This window comes from Mus musculus, chromosome 16 (assembly GCF_000001635.26).
Source record: "Mus musculus strain C57BL/6J chromosome 16, GRCm38.p6 C57BL/6J".
Classification (NCBI taxonomy): Eukaryota; Metazoa; Chordata; class Mammalia; order Rodentia; family Muridae; genus Mus; species Mus musculus.
The window spans coordinates 20,097,123-20,122,896 of record NC_000082.6 but is presented as its reverse complement, the minus strand read 5'-3'; the positions used below and the strand labels follow the sequence as shown (position 1 = coordinate 20,122,896).

The 25,774-nt window shown below is 41.2% G+C and overlaps 1 protein-coding gene across 2 annotated transcripts in view; it reads right to left on the bottom strand.

Annotated features, from left to right (window-relative positions):
- Nucleotides 1–25,344, bottom strand: part of Klhl24 (kelch-like 24) — a 31,674-nt gene extending 6,330 nt beyond the window's left edge. Inside the window, exons 1-7 of one of the 2 annotated variants that reach the window (NM_029436.3) lie at nt 25,226–25,343; nt 20,843–20,905; nt 15,254–16,234; nt 8,152–8,336; nt 6,895–7,013; nt 4,841–5,029; nt 2,599–2,787 (exon numbers count right to left, since the gene is read on the bottom strand). In NM_029436.3, coding sequence (NP_083712.4) covers nt 2,599–2,787; nt 4,841–5,029; nt 6,895–7,013; nt 8,152–8,336; nt 15,254–16,173 — 1,602 coding nt within the window. In that variant the 5' untranslated portion in view covers nt 16,174–16,234; nt 20,843–20,905; nt 25,226–25,343. Of the gene's footprint in view, nt 1–2,598; nt 2,788–4,840; nt 5,030–6,894; nt 7,014–8,151; nt 8,337–15,253; nt 16,235–20,842; nt 20,906–25,225 lie in introns of both variants that reach the window. The other variant, XM_006522687.4, reaches the window with a different exon arrangement.
- Between the last annotated feature and the right edge of the window lie 430 nt (nt 25,345–25,774).

Sequence of the window (25,774 nt, the reverse complement as noted above, 5' to 3'; positions counted from 1 at the left end):
CAAATATATAAAAAAACAAACAAAAAAACCAATTAACTATTAGAGATAAAGGATTTGACAATAAACTAAAAAAGCATCAACATGCATTAACAAAATATAAGAAAGGGAGACATAATATCCCTTTTGCCCAACTCCTGTTGTATGTTTGAGTGTTGAGATTTACATGAAGTGAATACTAAGATGAATTGTTACTAACAGAGGCCTAGATGAGATTGACAAGGCTTTCATTCCAGTATAGGAAATAAGCATTTAAAAAACCAGAGCAGGGCTGGAGATGGCACTGTGCTTAAGAGCATCTGCTGTTCTTCCAGAGGACCCATGTTCAGTTCCCAGCAGGCATTCTAGGGGATCCAACACTCTTTTCTGGTATCTGGGGCATGAGGGGAGGGGAGTACTTATACACATGGAATGCACACACACGTGTGTACACACACAGACACCTCAAACCATAAGGGGACCTGGTAAATGGGTTTCTGGGTAAAAGATGTTTGCTGCCAATCCCAATAATTTGTGTGTTCCATTGCAGGACCCTCATGGTGGAATCCTACATGTTGACCTCTGACCTCCACATGTGCTGTGACACACACACATACACACACACACACACACACACACACACACACACACACACACACACATGTAGTAATGACACACGCTTTTAATCCCAGCACTCAAGAGGCAGGCAGGCTGATGTCTGAGTTCAAGCCCAGCCTGGTTTACATAGCGAGTTCCAGGACAGCCAAAAGACAGGGACAGAGACAGAGATTGAGGGGGGAGAGCACAAAGCAATCCCTTCTTGGCCTTTTAGCTGAGAACAAAGCAAAGATGAGATATCAGAAGGTCTAGAAGAAAGTGGCGAGCTTTAGAGTTGCTCAGGAGGCTTCTCATTAAGGGGACATAATGAAATTTATTGGAAAATAACTGGTAGCAAACTGATATAGAGAAGCTATACCAGTTAGAGGACAGAATTCTAAGGACAGGTTTAATGTGTGCTTCTCTCTGTTAGAGACAGTGAAAAAACCTAGCTAAGGATTCTGAAACATCAAGATAGAGACAGCATGAGAGAAGCAGGCAGATTCCTCTCTAAGTCTGAAACCTTGGTGCACCATGGGCAAGGCCACACAGCAGGTGCAAACAGGCATTCGAAACAAGATCAATCGTGAGCAGTAAATGAAGTAAGTCAGGAATAAACTAGAGTTAAGTCATGAGAAAGAGGCCTAAGCAACACTCATATATAAAGACTTAAGAAGAAAAAGGTAAGAAACTAAAAAGAAATGAAGAAATGACTACTAGTGACTTGTCTTTGGAGCCTGGGCATGCAGAAATGAGGAGGGTGAAGAAAACAGATCTGTGAGTTACATGCCAGCCAGGGTTACAACGTGAGACCCTGGTTTTTGTTTGTTTGTTTGTTTGTTTTTTTAAAAAGAGGAGGAGGGGGAGGAGAAAAAGGAAGAGGAGAAAAAGAAAAAGGAAGGAAGGCAAGCAAAAATCTAGCCAACTAATCAAACTGAGAAAGACAAAATAGAGCCAACAAGTGAAAAAAGAAAGAAAGAAAGAGAGAGAGAGAGAGAGAGAGAAAGAAAGAAAGAGAGAGAGCGAGAAAGAGACAGAAAGTTTCTGGATGGACAGATGGAAGGAATACATTTTGGGAGGGCAGGCTGGGGAGAGGTTAAGGACACCTCCTTCCCTTGCAGAGGACTGCAGTTTGGTCCCCAGCACCCCCATCAGGTAGCTGACAACCACCTGTAACTGAAACTACAGGGCACTGGCCCGTCTTCTGGTCTCTCTGGGCACTCACATTCCTGTGCACATACCAACACATTCACTCCATTGTGCTGTCTCCCTCTACATCATCGTTACTGATACGAGGAGAGACAAAGTTCTAGCCTTAGGAGCAGCATTTTGGTAATAAAAGGAGGATAAGCAAAGCCAAGACCCCGCAAGTTGGGAGCCTTTCTGAAATAGCAGAGAAAAAGGGGAGCTGGGGCTTCAGGTGGAATGTGTGGATGAATGAGGTATGAACACAACCACTTCCTTTATAACAAAACAACGAATCAGACTACAAACAGAGCCATTTTCTCCTTTTCTGAAATATAAAGAGAAAGGGTAGGAAGACTAGAATGAAATTCTAAAAAAGGTAAAGGTTGAATTTTTTTAAACCAAAAGCCTAAATATAGCCGGGCACGGTGGTGCACGTCTTTAATCCCAGCACTCGGGAGGCAGAGGCAGGTGGACTTCTGAGTACCAGGCCAGCCTGGTCTACAGAGTGAGTTCCAGGACAGCCAGGGCTACACAGAGAAACCCTGTCTCGAAAAACCAAAAAGCCTAAATATAATGGATACTTACTGTTGGGCTATTGAATGGTAAGTTAGTTTGCTAAAGCTAGTCCTTGGGGCAGAGCATGGATCTGGGTAGGGTGTACCTAGTGTCATGAGGCTCTGGACCCAATCTCAGCACCACAAAAACAAAGAAAAAATAAAAACAACTCCTTGGGAGGAAAATTTAAAATATATTAACTATTTGAAAAGTGAGATTCCAGTAAATAATCAGGTCACTTGTTCCCTCTTGTATTTCTGTCTGGACTCTCTGTGCTTTTACCTGCCGGCTGAATGTGTTTTGTACATGCATCCAGTAGTCTTCAACGGGATCGTAACAATACACTGCCTTGGTCAGCCCACCAGCTACGTAGATCAGGTTGTTTAAAGAGACAGCTGTGATGCACCTCTTGGCGATAGGGATAGCTGCACGAAGTAGCCAAGAATTGGTTTCTGGGTCATAAGATTGGACCTAATAATACAGAAAAATATGGAGTAAAATGTCTATATAAATATGCAAATCTGCTTTAAAAATGTGTTAATATGTAGAAACATGGTTAAAAATAAAATCCTGTTAATTCAAAGAAATAAATGAGGTTACTCTGATTAACAAAATTTATGTATTAGGAAAATTCTTGCTTCTTGGTCAAGGATAAAACTCCTTTGTTTGAAAAAAAAAAAAATCAAAGAAAGGCTAATTTTTTACCATCAAACATAAGATAGTAACAAAATGTGGGACTGTGAAAGGCAGCCTGTTTTCTGGTCCAGCTAGGTTTAAACCCGGGAGACCCAGCAGATCAATCTGCAAGGGACGCGGAAGGCCTGTTTGCCATGCTCCCAGATATAGGCTCCTGACACAAGGACCCAGCTCCATAATTTTGTGGCCATCAGTCACATAGGCTGTCCACAGTCCACCCCACAGTTACCTGGCAACAGCAGGATGGCTAGCCACTATAAAAGGAGCTACTTGCCAACCCCGCCCCCCTGCTCTTACTTAACTCTTGCCTCTCTCTTGCCCTCTTGTGTCCCCCCCCCCCCCACTTTCCCTTCTCTCCTCTCTCCATGTGGCCATGGCCGGTCTCTACTTCTCTACTCTTCTCCCTCTCTCTGGCTTTCTACAATAAACACCTTAAAACCATGGACTACCTCGTCTCATTGGGACCCGCCACGCTGGAACAATGGAGCAGGTTGTTCTCAGAGAGCTGTTCGTCCAACCTTCCAAAGGAAGCCTCTCAGGGTTCCCAGAGGGTCTCTACCACATCAAGCCTAGGACTCTCCTCCCCAAGGGAACCAGCCGGAACTCTCTCCTCCCTGTCCTTTTCCCTTCGGCCCAGGGCCAGAGCCCACCCACAGGCTCACACTCTGTTCTCAGCTCTTCTGTGGTGCAAGCCAACTCTGACAGGTTCTGCAGGGACCTCAGACTGCGGCTCCCCACCACTGGAGTGGATCCTGAGGCTTCCCACAGACTGATGCACTATGGGTGGGTAGCGACATGGGGTGTGCACTAGTCAAACTTCCTGCGTCTGCCTCTATGAGTGGCTCTAGCCCTGTGTTGGACTTGACGCAGGACCCCATTATTAACCCACAACAAAATACACACAGAATTTTTTCCAAGAGGAATGGCCTCTAGGTTGACTTATATACACTAAATTCAAGTCTTAAGTTTCTCTGAAATTGCCTCATGTAAATTAATCATCTCTCAATCTGACTATAATTTCTTTATGCTTTTAGGGAGTCCTTACCTCAGAAGAACAGCAAGCAAGCTCAGTTTAGTATATTTTTAATGAGCATAAACTCTGTATGTATTGTCGTAGTGCCCATGTGAAGGTCAGAGGAACCTGCAGAGTTGCTGCTGCCCTCCTATAATTACAGGATCTGAGGACTTCACCCAGACTGTCAGGTTTGGTGGTAAGCACTTTGGCTGCTGTGCCACTCGCTGGTGCCATAATATTTGATGATATATTAACAGTTAGTAGGAAAATGATTTGAAATTTCATTATCACTGCTAAGCCAATTATCCATTGGATACTCTTCCCTAGAATAAATATGATGTCTACCGAAATGCCAGGACAGCACATGTTCTTCTGTCCCAGAGTTGGGTGAACTGCTGCTATTTGGGCCATCCTCTGTTCACGCTATATAGGCAATCTTCCCTCTTCTTTTGTTCCTTTCAAAGGTTTAAAGAAAATGACCTAGTTGGAAGCAGTATAATTTACCTTTGCTCATTAATTTTCTGTGATGCATGTAACTTTTAAATCCTATAGACGACAATGAAGTTTAACCCTGAGATTAGCTCATTTCAAAAAGGTTTAATCCCATTTGTTACACATAGAAAATCACTGGCTGCATTATGGTATCACTATGGCAACTTGGAATTGAATGCCTTTCCCCTCAAAGAAGAAAATACCAGACAATTTTTAAAAGATCCCTCACATTTAGTATCCTAGCCATCTATCTATTCAAGAGACCACCTGTCTCTCCCTTTTGTACATAGCATGGGTAGTTTCTCTAAGCATATGTCTTACCTTATCAGAACAAGTATTATCATCAGGTCCTCCACCAATCACAAACAATTTTCCTATACAGCTTGTCACTGCAGGAGAGCTCACTGCTTCCTTAAGTGGAGCAACTTCCGTCCAACGATTTGAAAAGGAATCGTAACACTCCACACTGCTAAGCCTGTTTTGCCCATCATAGCCGCCAACAACATACACCTATACATAAAGTACAGGGAAAAGAATCTTAATTAGCAAGTCTAAAATGTTTATCTGCTCTGTTAAAATTAGAGAATCTCTCTCATTCAAGGACTTGACGGCTATAACTACAGTGTATTTAGCTCAGTTTTCTGAGCCTGTTTAATTTTTAGCACCCCTCTATGACTAATACAGAGCCTTTCTGTTATGCTTCCTTCAGGGACATTTTAATCCCACAAGCACACTGTGTATTTGTTTTCCCTACTGTGTATGTGATCTATGTCTTGTATGTGTGCTTTCCACACCCTTGGATGAATAAGTCTTTACCATACCTGTGGGAATAAGGTTTTTCATGTTTTGTTCACTCAACAATGAGCTATTTGATTATAAAGTAATAAAGCCGTGTAAGTGTAACACTAGGTAAGGGTCAGCAGTGTGAGCTCTCTAAAGGCAAGGACCACCTTTCAGTACCTATAGCAGCAAGTAAAGTACTGGAGACATAGTAAGCTCAAAGGGCTTTCTCAATATTTTCCATGAATAATGGTAGGGCAACCTTTACATGACAGGTGGAACAATAAACATGGCATTTAGTAAATGGCTTATGCAGAACCATCCCCTGTGGATCGTGCGGGTGTATCAGAAATTTTTATTAATCAACTTTTTCATTTTACACCCACATTTCTTTTAATAAACAATTATAAGCTCTTCTTTTGGAGCTGGAGAGATGGCTCGGCAGTTAAGAGCACTGACTGCTCTTCTAGAAGTCTCGAGTTCAATTCCCAGCAACCACATGGTGGCTCCCAACCATCTGTGATGGGCATATGATGTTGTCTTCTGGTGCGTCTGAAGATAGCAATAGTGTACCCACATACATGAAATTAACAAATCTTTAACAAAACAAACAAACAAACATACGAACAAACAAACAAACTCTTCTTGCCACATGTAATTAACTGCGAAGTCCAACTGGGTCTTCCAAAGGGTCTCTCACACCTGCCCTTCTGTTTGTTCTCCATCATTACCATTTATCCAAGGGTCTGCATCATTTCATAGTTCCTCAAATCACATGCCAACCTTCTGCAAACATCACCAATCAATCCTTTAACAGAGCATCAATGAATGCTTAAGAGTCGAGCTAAACTTCACACTTTGTAATTTAAATCTGGCCACAATTTAGCTCGGTGCCTCTGTGCCTCCACAGTAACCAATGCCACTTCTGTACATTGCACTTTTCTCATGTGCAATGTGACCTTGTCTTAAAAAAGAAAAAGAAAGTGAATATGGGCTGGAGAGTTAGCAGTCAGGAACTCCTGCTGCTCCTACAGAGGACCCAGGTTCTCTTCCCAGCAGCCAGGTCCAGAGGATCTGACACCATTTTCTGGCCTTCAAGGGCACAGACACAGGAATACACACAACAAAGAACACAATCCATCACCACTACCACCCCAACACACAGAGAGTAAACAAACGTGTTGGAGAGCTTATCTTCGTTTTATCCCCTCTTGCACAAATAAAGAAGGCGAAATAATACTACTTGAGATAAACATTTTTTCTGCTTGATTGCCAAATTCAGTCAAAGGGAAAAAGTTGTGTGGCCTAGACACTGGCCTGGTTTTGTAATCTGACATAATGCTTTTCTAGTTCTTAAGCCTTGGGATTCCAATGGGTAAGAAATGTGCTGTACTGCTACAAATCTGAAATTGGGAGAACAGAATATCTATTCAAAAAGCACAGTGTCATATTGTTTATGTCTTTAGTTTATCTTGGTTAGTAATGGAAGGAAATACCATTCGAAGCCAAAATACCCAGAGGAAAATGCAAGATGCAGCTGTGGCATTTCTTTTGGACATTTACCAGCAGAAATAATAAAAAGCTTTTTCTCTTACTTTACCAAGAAGGACAGCCATTTTGTGACGCCATCTGCCTTTATTTAGAGAAGCAACTCTGATCCAGATATTTAACTGTGAATTATAAATCCAGACATCACGGCTGTTGATTCTTCCACCTTCAAATGTAAAACAATGCACATGTGGTAATATCACTTAAGTACAACCAGAGGCCAATGCCACTAACACAGGTAATGAAGCCGAATTTTCCTGTTCAATTCAAGAAGTTCAGCATTTGCTCAGCAAATAAAGGAGGAACCTTCTATGGCTTAATAGAACAAGTTACACACAGCAGATTTAAATTCTGCCAACTCTTATCTTGAAAAATAGTGACTGTAAGGTCCAAAATAATAAAATACAGAAAGTGGGTTCTATAAACCAGGCATCCCAGATAAGTACAAATAGGGTAATTCTAAAGATGTTGTAAAAACCACAGAAAATCAGGTATATGTCCAGAACCAATCACTGGGTAGTAAAATAGCAATCAGCAATAACTGCTGTTAATCAACAGGCTTCAAAGCATAAACACTAGCTATACTTTTTCAAATCTGTCATTTTGTCTGACTTTTAGGACTACATCATATATAATAAATATGTTCAAGTTAATAATTTTTATAGGTAAATTCTAATTGATAAACCTGGGGAGAGAATTTTAGAAAACAAGCAAATTAAACATATTTAATTGTATGAATACTTCTAACTTTACAGTTTATAATGATTCTTAAAAAAAAAAAAAGAAAGAAAAAGAAAAAAAGATAAACCATAACTTCTATAACTAACTTTTAGCTAGAGAGGTGGCTCAGTGGCTCAGTGATTAGAGCAGTTGCTGCTAGCCCGGAAGACCTGAGTGTACTCAGCACTCCCGTGGAGGCTTACAACTTCCTACAACTCCAACTCCAGGAGATCTCATGATCTCTTTTGGCCTCTGAAGGCACTTCTATGTTCTTCTGGGCACACACATATATAAACACACACACACACACACACACACACACACACACACACACACACACACACAGTTAAAATACATATACTCTAAATGTACATAAAAGCATTTAAAATATTATGACCAAACCAATTTTTGGTAGAACTTTTGTAAGTATTCTTGCTTTCAAGGGCAAAAAGTCTTTTCAGTTTTGTTGTATAAACTTGTTTATCTGAAATATTCATTTTACACTCAGTAAGTCATTATCATTTAAAAACAGCCAATCTGATTCCCAATCAAAAGTTGTAGCTACTATAATAATTTGTATTTACCTGAAACAAGAATATCATTCCTCAGTGCACAGACTGCATACTCGGATTTGGTAAATTCTGGAAGCTTGGCCAAGGACTTCCATTCTCCTGTTACTGGATCATAGCACTCAGTGTATGGAAGATTAAATCCTCCAACTCGTTCACAGCCTCCAACCACAACTATCACCTCTGAATAGCCAGTAGACCTAAAATAGTTATTGTTAAGAATGCACAAATAATAGTTAAGTGGTATATTAAAATATAATCAAGACTGTTAAAATATAATCAAGCCCTAACGCCATGACAGGCAATTAAATTTGTCCTTGCAGATATGCTGAACAGTACAGGCTGCCAGTGATTTACTTTGCAATGATTCATTAGTGGCATCATTATGCCACAGAAAATATCTACAAGGATTTTTCTTTTAAAGTGTTTTAGGTTTACATGTATGAGTGTTTTGCCTACATGTATGTATGTGTACCACCCATGAGCTTGGTTTCTACGGAGGTCAAAGAATGGGACTGGATACTGGATACCCTGGAATTGGAGTTAGGGATGGCTATGAGTCACCATGTGGGTGCTGGGAACCAATCCCTGGTCTTTTGCAAGAGTATCAAGTGCTCTTAACCAGTGAGCCTGCCCCTACTATTAAACTTTTTCTTCTTCTTCTTCTTTAAAAAGACACAGCCTCAAAATATCACCCATCCAGGCTGGTTTAAACATCATGATCCTCCTGTCTCAGCCTGAGAATACAAGTGAGTGATGGAAAAGGGATTACAGCCATCAAACCTGTCTTTTCTGGTTGGCTGGTTGATCTAGATACAGGGTCTCTCTATGTAGCTCTGGCTAGCTGGGAACTCACTATGTAGACCAGACTATCCTGGCACACAGACTCACTAGTTTCTGCCTCCTGAATGCTGAAATTAGAGGCAAGGAATAACACTCTGGCTTTTATAGGTTTTGACTTTTTAAGCCTTCTGTTTTGCCATAGTACTAGGGTCGGAAACATGGTCATTGGGCTTTCAAGGCAAGAATTCTACCACCTTTTATTATTGCTAAAAACAAATCCAATGTCTATGTATTTAAGAGTATTTCTTCAGAAATAAGTTATTATATTTGCAAGGTCTTCATGCTGTCCACTAGGGATATATGAAATCAAAGAAAATTCAAAAACATCTGTATGTCTAACTGTTACAATATGCATGCATCCATTAAAAATGGAGATCACAAGACTTTAAACCTTAAAGAGACAGAAGAGTTCTCCATCTGTAAGATCTAATGCTATCAATTCATTGTATTATCTAAAGACAGGATTGGCCAGCCCTAGAAGAAATACATAAATGAATGAAGGAGTAAAAGAATAAATCATAGAGTGAATATTTGCTATAGCCACTCAACTTATTGTCTCAGCAATATTGACTTGAACATTACAAATTCTTTGGCAGGAAAAATTTTAATGTTGGGTGAATTTCTCAAGTTGCTATCAGCTGAAAGGACCCAGTTCTAAAGCTCTCCTGTAGAGACTTGACTATAACAACATGCTGAGCAGGCAGCTTTAACACATTTAATCTGCTAGCTGGTTCTCCTCCTTTCTCTTTTTGTATGGTACTAGTTTTGAACCCAGGGCCTTGTACATGCTAGGCAAGCTTTTAGCCCCCAACCTAAATTTTCAACCTCACAATTTTTTTAATTTTAATTTTTAATTTTTAAAAATTTTTTTGTGACAGGACAGGGTCTCACTATTGTTGCTCAGGCTAGCCTTGAGTCGTTGACATTGTAATCTCCTGGTATCAGCCACCAGAGCAGAATAGACTAACACAGACTAGAAGAGAAGCAAGTTAATTGGTTTCTCATAGTCAACATTAGATCCACCCCTACAGAAATCTGATTTTCTTATTTTCTAAACTTGGCAAGGACACAGGAGTCTGTGTGCCAGGGCTCTCCACTGGGAACTACCCCAGGCAGGCGGCTTTTATAAGGAAAACAAATGTAGTGACCAAGACTCACAATGTTTACTTTTAAAAAAGTGGCAATTAACTTTAGATGCCCCAGTACAGGGGAACACCAGGGCCAAAAAGGGGGAGTGGGTGGGTAGGGGATTGGGGGGGTGGGTATGGGGGACCTTTGGGATAGCATTGAAAATGTAAATGAGGAAAATACCTAATTAAAAAAAACTGAAAAAAAAAGTGGCAATTATCTAAAAATTACTATTGGGAACTAATGGTAGAAATGTTTAAATACTGAGACACAATTATGCCCATGTGACTTAAATGTACAATGTTCAGAGACAGCTTAACTCTGTGGGCAGGGTGATGATTATTAGATGCCATGACACAGAAACACGTTCACGCCACAAAGCACGGTGATCATGTAAATGGATAGTACATTCATAGATTAAAAAGACATCTGAGTGTGGTGTCACATACTTCTAATCCCAACCCTCAGGAGGAAGAGGCAGGGGGCTCATAAGGAGGCAGGGCTTCACAGTGAGACTCTGTTTCAAAAAAACCAACACATAAATGGACATAAGGTCAAACTGCCTTCTAGGTATTTGTGTTTATACCCAAAGTGCTGCTCTCAGCCTTGATGAAGGAAGCATTTTGCAGTAGGCAGTGGGTTAAAATGCTGGGAACAAGTGACTGGTAAGTGGAGTTCCCTGAATGAGACAATCACTACCACACCCTTCCAAGGCTCAGAGAACACTGCTAAGAGCTGAAGAACGGCAGAGTGTGATGCAGCTCTATTTTCTGGACACGCCATGGCTGTAGCAGTAAGAAATACACAGCAGCTGTAGCAATAAGGACCACACAGGTTATCTGTACAAGATGGGACCTTTCAACATTTCACCATGGATGAAGGAGGGGCCATAAAGCTCCATCCTTCCCTGAATTGCTATTGGCATTAATGATGGCCAGAGGAGAGAAAGTCACTTTCTTCAGTAGTACAGTCTTGGGTAAGCTGCCCAAGTGCCAGGTAATACTCTCCCACATATGCTTTGAACACACACATAAACATGAAAGTAGAGGGGTGAGTGGGTAGTTGAGAAGGGGGCTGTGGTCAGCAGAAATGGGAGAGGGTAAGAGCAGGAACTGTGGTAGTGGATCATAATATATAATACATATTTATACACATGAAATTGTCAAGATAGTAATAAAAACCATTAAGACAATAGGACTAGGGAAATAACTTAGTTGCAGAATAAGCCCTGAGTCTATCTCTAGTACCAAACAAAAGAAAACTACCACATCTCATAGTAGTCATGAGTTCCTCCTGCTCACAGATAAGCATTAGAGAAACCAGAAATGTTATATATGCAGGCTTTTCTCTTAAAGCGGAAGGGATGTGTGTACCTGCTTTCTTCCTAGAATGCTGGAGTGGATGTTGTTATAACCTGGTGATCTTTTACCTACAGAGCCAAGCTTCACCAGAATCCTCCAAATGCCCAGACACTGTTTCTTAATAGAACCCATTCCTATGAAAGAGGTTCTATGTACTTGCAAAAGAGTTTACTTCTATGCTTATTACAAACCCTTCCTCCCTAGTCCCTGGTCATGAACACTGATTCTCAGTGAATAGAATGCATCCTTATGGAAGAGGTCACATGTAGTTTGCAAAGGAGTTTTGATATAATCATGCCTTAAGCTTTGTTGTGATCACTGTCACATGGGAACTTTTTTCCAAACTTGTACTAAGCTTAAATATATCAAAAATTGACTGACTGAGGTAACAACTCCTTGAGCCAGGACAGCTAAGTCCTTCTTGCCTCCTGAAGTTGTTTCTCTGCTGGCAGTAGAGCTTGTAGGGACCCCCACAACATCTTGCTTTTAATGGTCACTTCTGGTTGTTTGTCCAGACTAATATAGGGTGAGGTTTTCAATTAACATCTTTTTGCTTAGCTATTCTACTCCCATGTGGCCAGAAAGTTGTTCTAAAGTTGTCTGGCTAAAGTAGAGATTCATTCTGAGTGACAGAACAGTAATACACAAATGCAAACCCATGAGTAGCCATGTTCATATTAGCCAAAGGACAGAAACAATCAAAATGCCCATTAAATAACTAACAGTAAAGACAATGGGGAAAAAAAATTTGTGAGCCAGGAATGGTGGTATTCACCTCTACTGATGCCAGTACTAGAGGCAGAGAGGTAGGCAGATCTCTGTGAGTTTGAGGTCAGCCTGGTTTACATCTCTAATCTCCAGGACAGTCAGAGATACACAATGAGATTCTTTCTCAATAAAATAAAATAAAACAACAAAACCTAATTATGTTCTATCCATACATAGAGTACTATGTAAATGTTGCTTAAGAGAAGGAAGTAGAGGTGGCTGGAGATGGCTCCGTGCTTCAGAGCACGAACTGGTCTTGCAGAGCTCAGTTCCTAGTACCTCTGTCAGGCTACTCAAGTGCCTGCAACTCCATCTCAAGGAAGCCAATGCCCTCTTCTGGCCTATCTGTTGACACCACACACACACACACACACACACACACACACACACACACACACACACAAACTCTTGAGAACAACATAGGAAGCTTTTCTAATAACACAAAAAGTAAAGATCTGCACGTGGTCACTCAGAACCCAGCTGCACACAGTTAAACACGGTTTTACAGCGAGGCCTTTGGTTAAACCTCCAGCACTGGCAATAAAAAAGGAAAGCCAGGAACTGCCAAGTGGTAAAGGCAAGGGAAGGAACTGTGAGGGAAGCCATGTGCCATCTGTACAGAAAGGCAGGAGACACGGCTACATACACATTCCTACACCGAGAATATTTCTAAAAGGAATTAAAAACTGGTAACAGAGGTATCATCTGAGAAGGAGCGCTAAGGAGTGCCTAAGGGTCAGGTAGAGGGAAGGTGCAGAGCTTCCTGTAATGCAGGGAGCTGGAATTCATAGAAAATAACAAAGCCTCGTGGGAAAGCATAGGGCCTATACGCTTATCCTTATAAATCCCTGCAACACACGGCTTGGGGACAGTCTCAGCTGGGAAATTCCAGAGAATGGTCCTGACCAAAGTCTATCCCTTGGTCAGCATTTAATATTTAATAAAGCTTGCTTTAAACTTGGCTCAAAATAGTGGAGTTGGTTTTATCTCAGGATTAACAGGAAACGCTCAATGAATACTTTGTATAAAGTGGCTGACTTCAAAGCATTTAAACATGTAATAATGGTGAATTGTACAGTCCAGCCACATGGGAGAATATCTTAGTTAAGATGCACTAGAACAGGCATCTACATGTGTACTTACATAGATGGAGGCAAACACTCATTAACATAAAAATAAATTAAAAAATCAGCTCTGAGAACTTGCTGCTCTTTCAGAAGACCTAGGTTTTTGGTTTTTTGCTTTTTTTGGTTTTATTTTTTTCAAGACAGGTTTCTCTGTGTAGCTCTGGCTGTCCTGGAACTCACTTTGTAGACCAGGCTGGCCTCGAACTCAGAAATCCATCTGCCTCTGCCTCCAAAGTGCTGGGATTAAAGGTGTGCGCCACCACTACCCAAAGACCTAGGATAGATTCCCACAGGGTGATTTGGTTTCAGCATCCACGTGGTGACTCACACTGTCCATTTCTCTAGTTCCAAGGGGATCTGATGCCCTCCTCAGGCTACTGGGGGAACTGCATCCACATGGTGTACAGACACACATGCAGGCAAACAAGGTAAGGCAGCACACACGGTAGCTGTCATTGTGCTTTGCTTTGTTGGATCCTCCAACCTCTACTCCTCTCCACCCAGTAGCCCCGTCCACTTTCTGCACTCTACTACTCTGCCCGCCCCTGACAGAAACCCTTTCTCCTCTCATGGTTGCCATTTGACTTTCATCACCATACTGTACTTACTTCTACAAGAGTGAACACATGTAAATGTTAGAAGTCAGGATTCACGGATACAACTAACCGCTGGGTCTAACCTCAATATGACGAACTTACAAACTCTTAGTTCTTCCGAGTATTCAACCCCTCACCCCCAATAGGAAGTATTTGCCACACATGGTCATTATATCAGCAAAGACTTGTCTGGTTCATTCAATGTTACCCATGCTGCTACTTGGGAACCTCATTTGTAGGCAGCCTAATGCAGGCAAAACATTCATACATACAAAAGATAAATAATGGGGTTAATGAGATGGCTCAAAGGTTAGGGACACTGGCTGTTCTTCCAGAGGGCCTGGGTTCAATTCCCAGCACTCACACTGGGTCTAACAACTGTCTTTAACTTTAGCTGGAAAGGATTCCATGCCCTTTTCAGGTCTCTATGGGTTCTGCATGTATATGGTACACAGACTTAGAGGTAAACAAACACCCATGCACATAAACTAAAAAACAAAGAAAAACTTTTTGGAAAGGTAAACTTAGGACTAATGAGATGGCTCAGTGGGTAAAAGTGCTACTATGTAAGCTTGGGGACCACTGTATCCCCAGAACTCATGCAAAGGTGGGAAGAGAAAACTGACTCCACAAAGTTGTCATCAGACTGTCACACACATGCTGTGGAGTGGGCACCCACAAAGATACAACCCTGCCAAATAAATCTTTGCCTTCCATTATTAAGGCATATATATATATATATATATATATAATATAAAATAAAATATAAAACGTATAAAATACCAACAATCACAGTTTTCTCCAAACATAAGGTTAACTATTCTTCAACATGGATGTAATTTTCCATTTCAGGCAAAGGACCTGAGCGGGGCATGGTCCCATGTCAGTAGTGCTAGTACTTGGGAGGTAGAAGCAGGAGGATCAAGAGTTCAAAGTCAGGTTACATAGATTTTCAAGGCCAGCCTAGCCTACATAATATGTAGCCTAGTATGTCAAAAAACAAAACACTAAAAAAGTCGTTGAAAGTTGAGACTGGCATTTAGTAAGATTTACATAGTATCTGAAGATAACCTTTAACTCATCCACCAGTCTCTGTGTGCTAAGATTACAATTGTGTGCTTCCACACCCAGTTTATGTAGGTAGGTCCTCTACAAACTAAGCTACATCCCTAAACCAGTGTGTCTCATATAAGCTATACACTCAAATGAGTACACTGAGACTGAGTTCACGAGTGTAAAATATATAGTTAAAACAGCAACTGTTACTAGCCGTACTTGTAAAGCACCTTCTCACCTGCGTGGCCTAGTCCTTGGGGACATCATTTCATTGCCAAGTATGTGGTACCGCCTTGCTTCGTGCAGCAACTGATAACACTCGGGGGAATTCTGGATCAACTGGTCCACTTCAACTGTCTGAACAAAGTAGTTGGGATGCAAGAGAGGAAGCCTGACGTGCGTCAGGAGCTCATGTAACAGTGGTCTTCGCAGATCAACCGCCCGGTAGACCCAGCGCATGACGGCCTCAAAAACCATCTCCTCTTTACCAATAACAAGTTCATCACTGCAGATATAATCAATAAGTTCATCTTTGTCAAGCTCGAGAAATTCTTCATGCTGGGACACATCCTCAAAAGTCTGTAATGCAAAGGTCTTGCATTTTGTGAAGAGTGTTTTGAGCGAGTGGGTGTCGGCAAAGCGCTGGATTCCTAGGCAATTGCAAGGATCAAGCTGTTCCTCTAAGAACTTGGCACAAGCATCACGGAGAACACTAATCTGAAAGAGGCTGGAGGTTTCGAAGAGGTACTGGACATTCTCTGTTGTGATCTTCACCTTCCCAGTATACACATACTGCAGAAAGCATTCCATAGCTTCAGCTAAAATGCCATTGATCTCAACCAGCATTTCTCGGCTCTCCCTGTGGTCGTTACAGAACATGGCTCTGAAGTAGCTGCTGCAGGCTGAGAGGACAGCTCGATGGCATGGGAATTCTTTTCCTTCCACACAGATAATGACATCTGTGAATAAGCGGCTGTCTCGGAACTCATTAAATATCTGGAGGATGTTTTCAGCATGGGATGATCCTGAAGAGAAGTCAAAATACTCATGACCTGTCAGAGATTTGGGGTCCATTTCAAAAACTTTACGCTTAGTTGCTGGGGAATCACGCACCCCAAGATCCTCTCTGTTTAATCTGCGTCCCAATATTAGTACCATTGTTACATCAGTTGACTATATAATTGCTGAGAAATGGCTCCTAGGGATCTTCTTTATGTAACTAAAAAAACAAAATAAAAATATTTAGACAATTTCATTTGTTTTGTAAATACAAGTCACATGATTAGCATATTCTACAATATACACTAGCTGGCTCATTTTAATAAAAACCGATAAAAGTTTGCATTTGCATGATTAGAACATGAGAGTTACTTTGCAATATCCTAGTGTATCCATATGTATTCTTGCCTGGCCTGCTGGAGCTCTCTATGTAGATAAGACATAGCTAAGCATGAATTTATTACATAGCTAAGCATGACCTTCAACTTTTGCGTGGTCCTGAGCTCAAAGGGTTATACATTCTCTTTTAGATGCTCAGTTTCTACTCTGTTCTACATAGCAAAGAGAAAAAAAGCATACAGAACTGGACTAACAATCTTCAACTATTGTTTTGGTTTATTTGAAACAAGGTCTTCCCTATACATAGCCCAGGATGGTCTGGAACTCCTCCTGCCTCAGCCTCCTGGAAGCTATGATTTATAGGCACACCCCACAGGCATGGCTTACAGCTAGAATCTTAATATAAACAATTATTACCTTAATATAACAGCGTTAGAATTTATCTATCACTGTATTTTTAAATATGTAAACTGTATGACCAGCCTTATTTTCTACCATTTTCTCAAAGAAATAATCAATAATTTTTTGAACAATTTATTTATATAGATTTTCAGTGTTGTATTAGCAGAAAATACTTAAAACAAGCTAAAGGCCCGCAACTAAACCTCAGGATATCTTTAAGATAGAGTAGTTTATTACAGCTATTAAAAAGTGGGGACATAGCTCAGTTGGTAAAGTGTTTGCCTAGTATGCATGAAGCCTTGGGTTTTGTATTACATAAACTAGGTTCATAGTAAACATTTGTAATCTCATTACTTGGAGGTGGAGGCAAGAAACTCAAGAGTTCAAGGTCATGCTTGGCTATATAGTGAGTTCAAGACTAGCCTGGTCTACATAGAGAGTTTCAGCAGGCCAGCCAAGGCTACATAAGTGAGACCTTATTCTTAAAAGAACAAAAAAGGCCAGGCAGTGGTGGCTCACGCCTTTAATCCCAGCACTTGGGAGGCAGAGGCAGGCGGATTTCTGAGTTCGAGGCCAGCCTGGTCTACAGAGTGAGTTCCAGGACAGCCAGGGCCACACAGAGAAACCCTGTCTCGAAAAAACAAAACAAAAAACAAACAAACAAAAACCCCAAAAACAATAAAACCAAAAAAGAACTGTCTTTAGAAGAGTGACTAAGTCCTTTGGTTACTCACGGGCAGTCTCTCTGAGGGATTGGGACACATTTCTTAGTCATAGATAGGCACTGTTACACTGGAGCTGTCACGTGCCTGACAACCTGAGTTAGATCCCCAGAACCCAAGCAATTAGGAGAAAACTGGCTCCTGCAACTCCTTTTCTGACATCCAGATGCATTCTGTGGCATACATGTGCCTTTCAACATGATAAACAAATAAGCGTGACAGTGAAGAGCTGGGCCTAAATAACATGCACATTTAACATTGTAATGCAGAACTACCTATTTATAATGGAAGTTTGGAGAAAAATTGTACTAGTTAGGGTTACTATGCTATGATAAACAGCATGGCCAAAAGCAAGTTGAGGAGGAAAAGGTTTCTTTCCGCTTGATACTCTCAGGTTACACTCTATCACTGGGAAAGTCAGGGAAGGAACTTGAGGCAGAAACTGAAGCAGAGGGCATGAAGAACTGTTTCCTGGCTTGTATGCACATCACGCCAGCTGCTTTCTTATGTAGCTCAGGACCACTTGTCCAGCGATGGTGCTGCCCCAAGGTTGTCTGGGCCCACCTATGTCAATCATCAAAAAAATGTCCTACAGACAACTACAAGCAACCCAATGGGGATATTTTCTCAATTAAAGTTCCTCTTCCTCAAATAACTCTCGCTTGTATCAAGTTGAAAAACAAACAACAACAAAACCCACCCCCAAAAAACAAACCAGCACAAAAATACAAGTAATAAACACCTCTTCCTATTTTCTATCCTTAGGTGAATTAATACTGTAATGTTTTGTTTTTGTTTTTGTTTTTTTTTTTTTGTACAGACTTATCTGGCTTTATATCCAGTCTTTAGAAGAGTTGAACAGAGCAAAAATTACAAAATGATAATGCATGATAATATGCAGTAGCACAGACAAGATGCCAAATAGATTCCTCTCTAACTTAAATTCTTAGCACTTAAGATTCCTAACATAACTAAAGAACATAATATTCTTTGATGTCCTCTGAGAATGAGCACAAGGAGGTTCAGGATCAACCAAGCAGGGTGGTGCATGCCTGCAAGCATAGCACTCCAGTGGTAGAGGCAGGTACTGAGTCCTGCATGGCCATGGAAGGGACAGCATGGTATGGTTTTCTGCCCCTGGAGCAGAGATAGCAAGGGGTGGGCCCCCAGTTGTGCTGACAGTTGCTGTGGGTGTGGGTGTAGGGCTTGTTTGTATAATAATGTACATATTTTCATGTTCCTCCTTTGGGGAGCACTCTCCTTGTTAAAGTTAATGACTCCATGATAATTAGAAACAGCATGAGTCTGGGAGGTGAGAATGTGTTCCTCAACAAAATGGTAAATGCTGTAAACTTCAGGATAGCCCATAAGGCTGTGGGAAAGAACTCTGAAAACATGAGTTCAAGAATGTATAATTTCTCACTATGCAAAATATAAGGATTCATTATGAACTGTATGAGGCGGCTTCATGGACCAGAGAGAACAAAGGCAGTTGCACTAATGAGCCAGATTATCAGAAAAATACAAAGGCAGATTTCTGAGTTCAAGGTCAGCCTGGGAAAGATGGAATTTGGGTCCAGATGAGGTGAGAATAGTTATCTCAGAGCTAGATCCCACCCAGGTAGCTTATTGTCTGTGTTTACAAAGGCAGGTAGATCCTGAGTTCAAGATCAGCCTTGGACAGGGTAAATCTAGGTCCAGGGGTTGTAGGAATTGTAATCTCAGAGCTGGATCCTACTCAGCTAGCTTATTGTCTGTGCTTACAAAGGCAGGCAGACCCCTAAATACACTTGCTATGTTAAAAAAATGTATTTGTTTTTTTCTATGAATCAAGGGGCTATGGTCGTAAAGTGCTGATTCGTGGGATAATAAAACAGGACCCTGGGTAAATGATTGAATTGATATGTAAATGAAAAAGACTGGGCTTTGGTATGCAAGAGGTGAGCTGTCACCAGTTCAAGTAGAACACAGAGCTGTCAGGTTGTACCCACAATTGACTTCAAGTTGTTCTTTTGTAGTTCCCAAACCAAGTTGTATTGGAAGCTGAGACTGGTCCTTGGCAGGCAGGAACATCACATGTTCAAGGTCATCCTCAGTTAAGAGTGAGTTCTAGGCTAGCTTGGGATACATGAGACCCTCTCTCAAAACAAGCATACACACAGAAATAGTTATGACATGGAAAGGAATTCGTATTTGAATCTTTACTAGACTAGATTCAAATTATGGTTAAATTAGTTAAAAGTCAGTTCCCAAATCAAGCATCCAGAAAAATCAAGGATGTATTCTTTGTATCAGCTTATCTAGTTTATCATCATCATCATCATCTCTGTATTTCAGGCTCAGAAAATTCAATAAGCAATTAGGACTTTGATTAGTGATATAACGACTGGTGTTGACAATAAAAACCTCTTTAAGCTGGGAATGGCAATATATGCCTACAATCTTAGCCATGATGAGGCAGACACAGGAAGACAGCTGCAGGTCTAAGGCCAGCCTGACTTAGAGAGATACACTGTCTAAAAACTCAAAACAAATCAAACCAACCAACTAGCCAACAAAGACAACAAAATTACCACCTTAAGAAGAAACAACCCTTTAACACTTCATCTACTAGACCTTGGCTTTGCACATATTTGCATTTCCTTGACACCTATAGGAAAACATGGGCCTGCTTTCTGTAGCCAGGGCAATGTATGGAGTATTAGGTAAATTATGGGACATAAAGAGATTAATTAAAACTTGCTTTCTTGCTGGGCAATGATGGCAATCATCTTTAATCTTAGCACTTGGGAGGCAGAGGCTGTTGGACCTCTGAGTTTGAGGCCAGCCTGGTCTACAGAGCTAGTTCCAGGACAACCATGCCTACATGAAAACTTTGTCTCAAAATCAAAACTAAAACCAAAACCAAAATAACAAAAAAACCAAAACAGAACAAGAACCCCTTGCTATCTCTTTTCTAAGAACACTTCATTAACCAGCATTCCACAACAGAAACAAATACAAATTCTTACTACTTATCACAGGGTAGGTGATTTGCAGTCATCTTACAGTATGATATGCTTTCAAAGTATAACTTTTAGTCTTCCATGTAAAATTAATCAGCCATTGTTTTCCCATTTTTAACAAATACAGTTTTACTTATCTATTTTTTTTACAAGTAAACTAGCAATAGTTAAAAATTAACCACATTTCCTGAGTGTTGGGATTACAAGTGTGCCTCACCACACTCAGTCCGATTCTGTGTTGATAGAATTGGTCACTGTTATTCACTATTATTCTTACTAGCACCAAATGATCCTGGCTTAAAGAAATGAAATGGTTTAAACTAGTAACGATGTTTCAATAGCCAGTAAATATAAATATACCTTCTCAGCATTTGTTTGACCAAAGCCCCAGGCAAAATACTTGTGTTATTTAAATTTTCACACCTAAAATAGAGAACAGTGACATATAAGACAGATGCTATCAGCTCAAGTACATTAGTAATATGCTGAAAACAGTTCTTAGTAAATTACAACTTTTTAATTTAAAGTTCAGTTTCATACAGATCATTAAAAGTAACACTCTCTTAAAGGAAATTAATTTTATATTCAATGATATTCAAATTTCTTTTACTATTTATGAAAGCAGTAAGCTAAATTTGATGGTGAGATGAAGAAAAGTATATCCTGTGATAATTCCACTTTGAATATTTGAAGGATGCTTACAAACTTACATTGCATTCAAATTCGATAGAATTAAGTTACTCTAAGAGTTGATGTCTTAAGTTTAGGCAGATTCAAAGTTGATATCAAAGCCAAATATGTCAAGAGTAAACAGTTTATTCACTCTGTACTACATGTAACTATGGAATCAATTTGAGAAAAGTCTCAAGAGTTAAAAGAAAAAAAAAACCTCACCTAGTTTTAATTTAAGCTTTTATTATATACCTTTTTATATAGAACCTCCAAGCTTATCAAGTAACTTTAATACATAATTCTTCTGCTTTACTGAACCTTACAATGTCCACACAACTAATTCAGCACAATTTTTGTGAGCTATTGTGCGTATCTGGATGTGTGTGTGTGTGTGTTTGTGTGTAGGAGATAGAGAAGAATGCTTAAAAGTACATACCAGGATTTAGAGTAGTACATAGAATAGCAATTATATTTAACTGCTGTTCTGATCCAATCATCCATTAAGAGAACTTGTACATTCTCAAGTTTACGCAGATTCAAAAGTCGATATTAAAAACAAATATGAGTAACCAACTTAAAACAAAAAACCCAAAATACCACAATCAGAGTAAGCTAAGATTAGGACATGAATACTATCTTGTACATTTCTTTACTTTCATTAGGCAGAATAATTTATCTGTACACTTGATGAAGAATATTGGGTCTTGGTAAGTCAGGTGATGGTTAGTCCTACCTAAGTAAGTATTCTTTATCAGTAGTTAGTAAGGCCCAAAGCCAATGAGAGTCCTACTACTGTCTGACACTAGGGTAGCAAATGCTAGATCCAAATTCAATTTTAGACACTGTAGGGTTGGCATTTTTACTGACTGAAAAGGCTTTGCTTGACTTATGCTCTTCACTAGACCTGACATGGAAACAATGTCATTTTGTAGCTCCCCCCACCCCCAATACACTCACTGCATTTTTATTTAAAAATGAAAAGCCTAGCAAAACAAGAGAGTGAACATTTGTAACCCCAGCACTCCATAAGCTGAGTCAGGAGGATCATTGTGAATTAGAGACTATTTTAATTTACATAGCAAGTTCCAGGTCAGCCAGGACTACAAAACAAGTCCCTGCTGTGAATGAGAGGGAGAAACGGAATTTTTTTTAAAAGATTTATTTATTACATGTAAGTACACTGTAGCTGTCTTCAGACACTCAGAAGAGGGAGTCAGATCTCGTTATGGATGGTTGTGAGCCACCATGTGGTTGCTGGGATTTGAACTCCAGACCTTCGGAAGAACAGTCGGATGCTCTTACCCACTGAGCCATCTCACCAGCCCGAAACAGAATTTTGACAGTTACTTTTTCTGCTAACAAAATTAGTTTTGGCTTATTACAACCAAACTAGCTATGGTGCCAATAAAATGCTCTGTGACCTGGGATTCTAAATAGCCTTTTAATATACAAAAACACTCGGAAGTCAATGATTTTTAACATAGTATTACACCAATTATTCAGAAATAGTTTTAGAAGCACCAACAAAACCTAATCACTTTGGTTTGAGACCAGGTATATTTCAGTCTGTATATTTCAGGCTTGATGCAAACTATAGTCCCCCATCCCCGTCCTGCAGTTACAGGCATGAACTCCACCCTTAAGAAGGTTTTCATTCTCCTTATTTTCCATTTGGTTTAGAATGTTTTGGATCATCTAAGATCAGTCAACTAAGGAGAACTCAGTGGCTAGCATGTGTGAGAAGGCCCTTGGTTCAGTCCTCAGTATCAAAGGAGAGTGTGCGTGTGGGAGAGGGTGTGCTGGAAGAATGAAAACTCTTGAAGATAATTAGCTATTCTGTTGTTGGACTCCCAAGTCTATGTTGCCCAGGATGGTCTTCAACTCCTAGGTCTACTGAGTATTGCTCTTACTTCAGTCTCCCAAATAACTGGAGCTGCCCACAGGGGATTCACCTTGAGCTTATGGGAGTATTTATAGCATGAAGAACAGAAATGTTAAAAACATCCAGCTGTCTTGTATCATTGTTGTAGTCACAACAGAAATGAAATCTTTTTTTTTTTGCATAAATGCTTGTGAGGACATTTTATTGACATTTTTCATTACAGAGTCCACACTTACATATTTGATAAAAGAGCTGTCCTAAATTTTCCAGGTAAGAGTAAATAAAGTGCATACAAGAATAAATGCTGCAACATATTTGCTAAGTATTTATTTTCCAAAGTCTTGACCTCTGACTCTTAATGAAATGGCAGGAAAACAAGGAAGTTAAAAAGCACACCGGAAAAGCATTAAGGTTTTGGCAATCTGGACGAAAGCCAGGAAAGTTTAAGATATAACTGATAGCTCTCAGAATATTGTTTTCTTCTTCCTGTTTAAAGACTAAGTCACAAGCTTTGTTTAAAGAAACTCAACTTATCAAATGGTAGGTAGTTCTTATTAAAGTATACTGGGTTGCATTTGTATATGTTAAGATCTGAATAACCTTAGTATACGAGTGACTATGTGTCCTGATCAGACAACTTCTTATTCTAACAGGCATCAGTACTTGGATTTTTAATATTAAGAGGGGCTGGAAGGATGGTTTAGCAGTGCTCTTGCAGAGGACCCAGGTTTGGTTTCCAGCACTCACAAGGCAGCTGACAACTTGAACCATCTAGAACTCCAGTTCCAGGAGATCTGACGCCCTCTTCTGGCCTTCGTTGGCACCGAACACAGGTGGGTGGGTACATGCTGGTCAAACACCCACACAGAATAAATCTTTAAAAAGTATATTAAGGCTGCTTTATTAAGTATATTATACCTGCTTTACTGAAGAAACTCAACTTTTCTGAGATAAAATGACAAAACCTAGCTGCACCATAAGTTTAAGAGATTTGGAAAACCACCTTTAATATCCTCCGTCTGGAAATGACTGGGCTTTCGGTTATCTTAATGTACAGTTTTCCAAACACACCTTCAACTCACTTATCAGAAACTTCTCAATTACCTGGGAGATTAATACACGAAATTGTGTGCCCCAAAAAGGGAAAACTAAGAAAGCTCATTCAAAAATCCAAAACCAAAAAACTTTTAGGTGAATAACCTCAAAATATCTTTTTTTTTAAAGGTAAAAGCCACCGTTTATATTTTTAGTGGCAAGGGATACATATTAAATCCTAATAAAGAAAAACAAAACACCAAACCATTATCAACCATCAACCATCTGGTGGTTGTGCCAGGTGTCAGCTGAGAACACTAACAGAAAAAAAAATTGACATGATTAAAATCCGCTAGAGCTGATATTGAAGCTTCTCAAATGTGGCCTTGTGGGTCATCCTTTACTACCTAAGGCTGGACAGAGCAGGCAAGGGCAACTTCGCAGAGCTGCGCGCTGTCCTACGCCAGGAGCTACGGGTTAGCCCCCACCCCCTGGCCTCTGCAGGGCACGCCCCCTTCCTACCCACCGCCCCGCTGCTCCCCTCCCTCGGCGCCCGCGTCCTCCAGGTCACCTTCAGGCGAGGGCGGGACTGCCTGGCACGGGCCACCCACCTACCACCCCCTGCCAATAAAAATTCGGAACTCGCCGGCCCGGCCCGCCTGCAGCGCCCAATCCCGGCCGCCCGAACGATCTTCGCCTCGGGTGCCCAGGGCTTGGGGGCGGGAACATTGGGAACTAAATTAAGAAGCAGAGGGCCCTGAGAAGGAAGCGGGCAGCCGGGTGGGGGCTCCCCCGGGACGGCCCGAGGCCGCGCTCCCGGTAAACAAAGGCTTCGCGGGGGCGGGTAACGGTCAGGTGACCACGCCCCGCATGTTTCGCAACTGTGCTGCTGGCTGCTATGGCCCCAGCACCCCGATCCTTATCCGTGCTAGGCGACAGCACTCACGGTCACCCCACGGAAACTCCAGGTCCGAGGCCGAAACACTCCGGCCGCTTCCACCCTAAGTGTATTGCTGCCGCGGGGCTCGTCCCTGCCCTGTCCCCACGCCCGAGGCCGCATCGGGCTTCTGGCAGCCAGGGACCTCGCCTCCCTCCCGCCGGTGCCGGGGATCAGCGCCGCGGTCGCATGCCGCTTGGAGCGGCCACCCTGGTACCTCTCGGCGCAGGCTGGAAGCGGCACGAGCGGCGACCCCCGTCCCTGCTGCGCCGGCGTCTCCTCGAGCCACCGCCAGTCTCTGCCACTGCTCACAACAAAGGAAACATGTGACCGTCGAGCCAAAACACTTAGCGTCACCCACCCTTGGCCAATGGGGGGGAGGCATCCGCCTTCCCGGAGCATTCTGGGAGACGTAGTTTTTACTGCCGGTGGGCTCTCAGGCCATCTGGGTTCCGCTAGAGGGCGGAAACCCAACCCCGGGCTGCTAATTCCAAACATTTATTTAAGGTAGAATAAGATTAAAGGAATGCATCTTGATCAAGACAGAAGTGGTATGTTGATTGTTTTCAAAGAGCCCTTTACATCCCAAAGCCAAAGCACAAGACCAGGACTTAGCCAACCTTAGAGCTTGGAATAAGGCTTGTTTTAATTACCATGTTCTAACACACTTGGGAAATCAGAGGGCCTGAGAGGTGGAGTGTACTAGAAGCCTGGTCATAATTGCAGAGGACGCTTTCTTTGTAAATCTGTCAAGGTCGCTATCAGA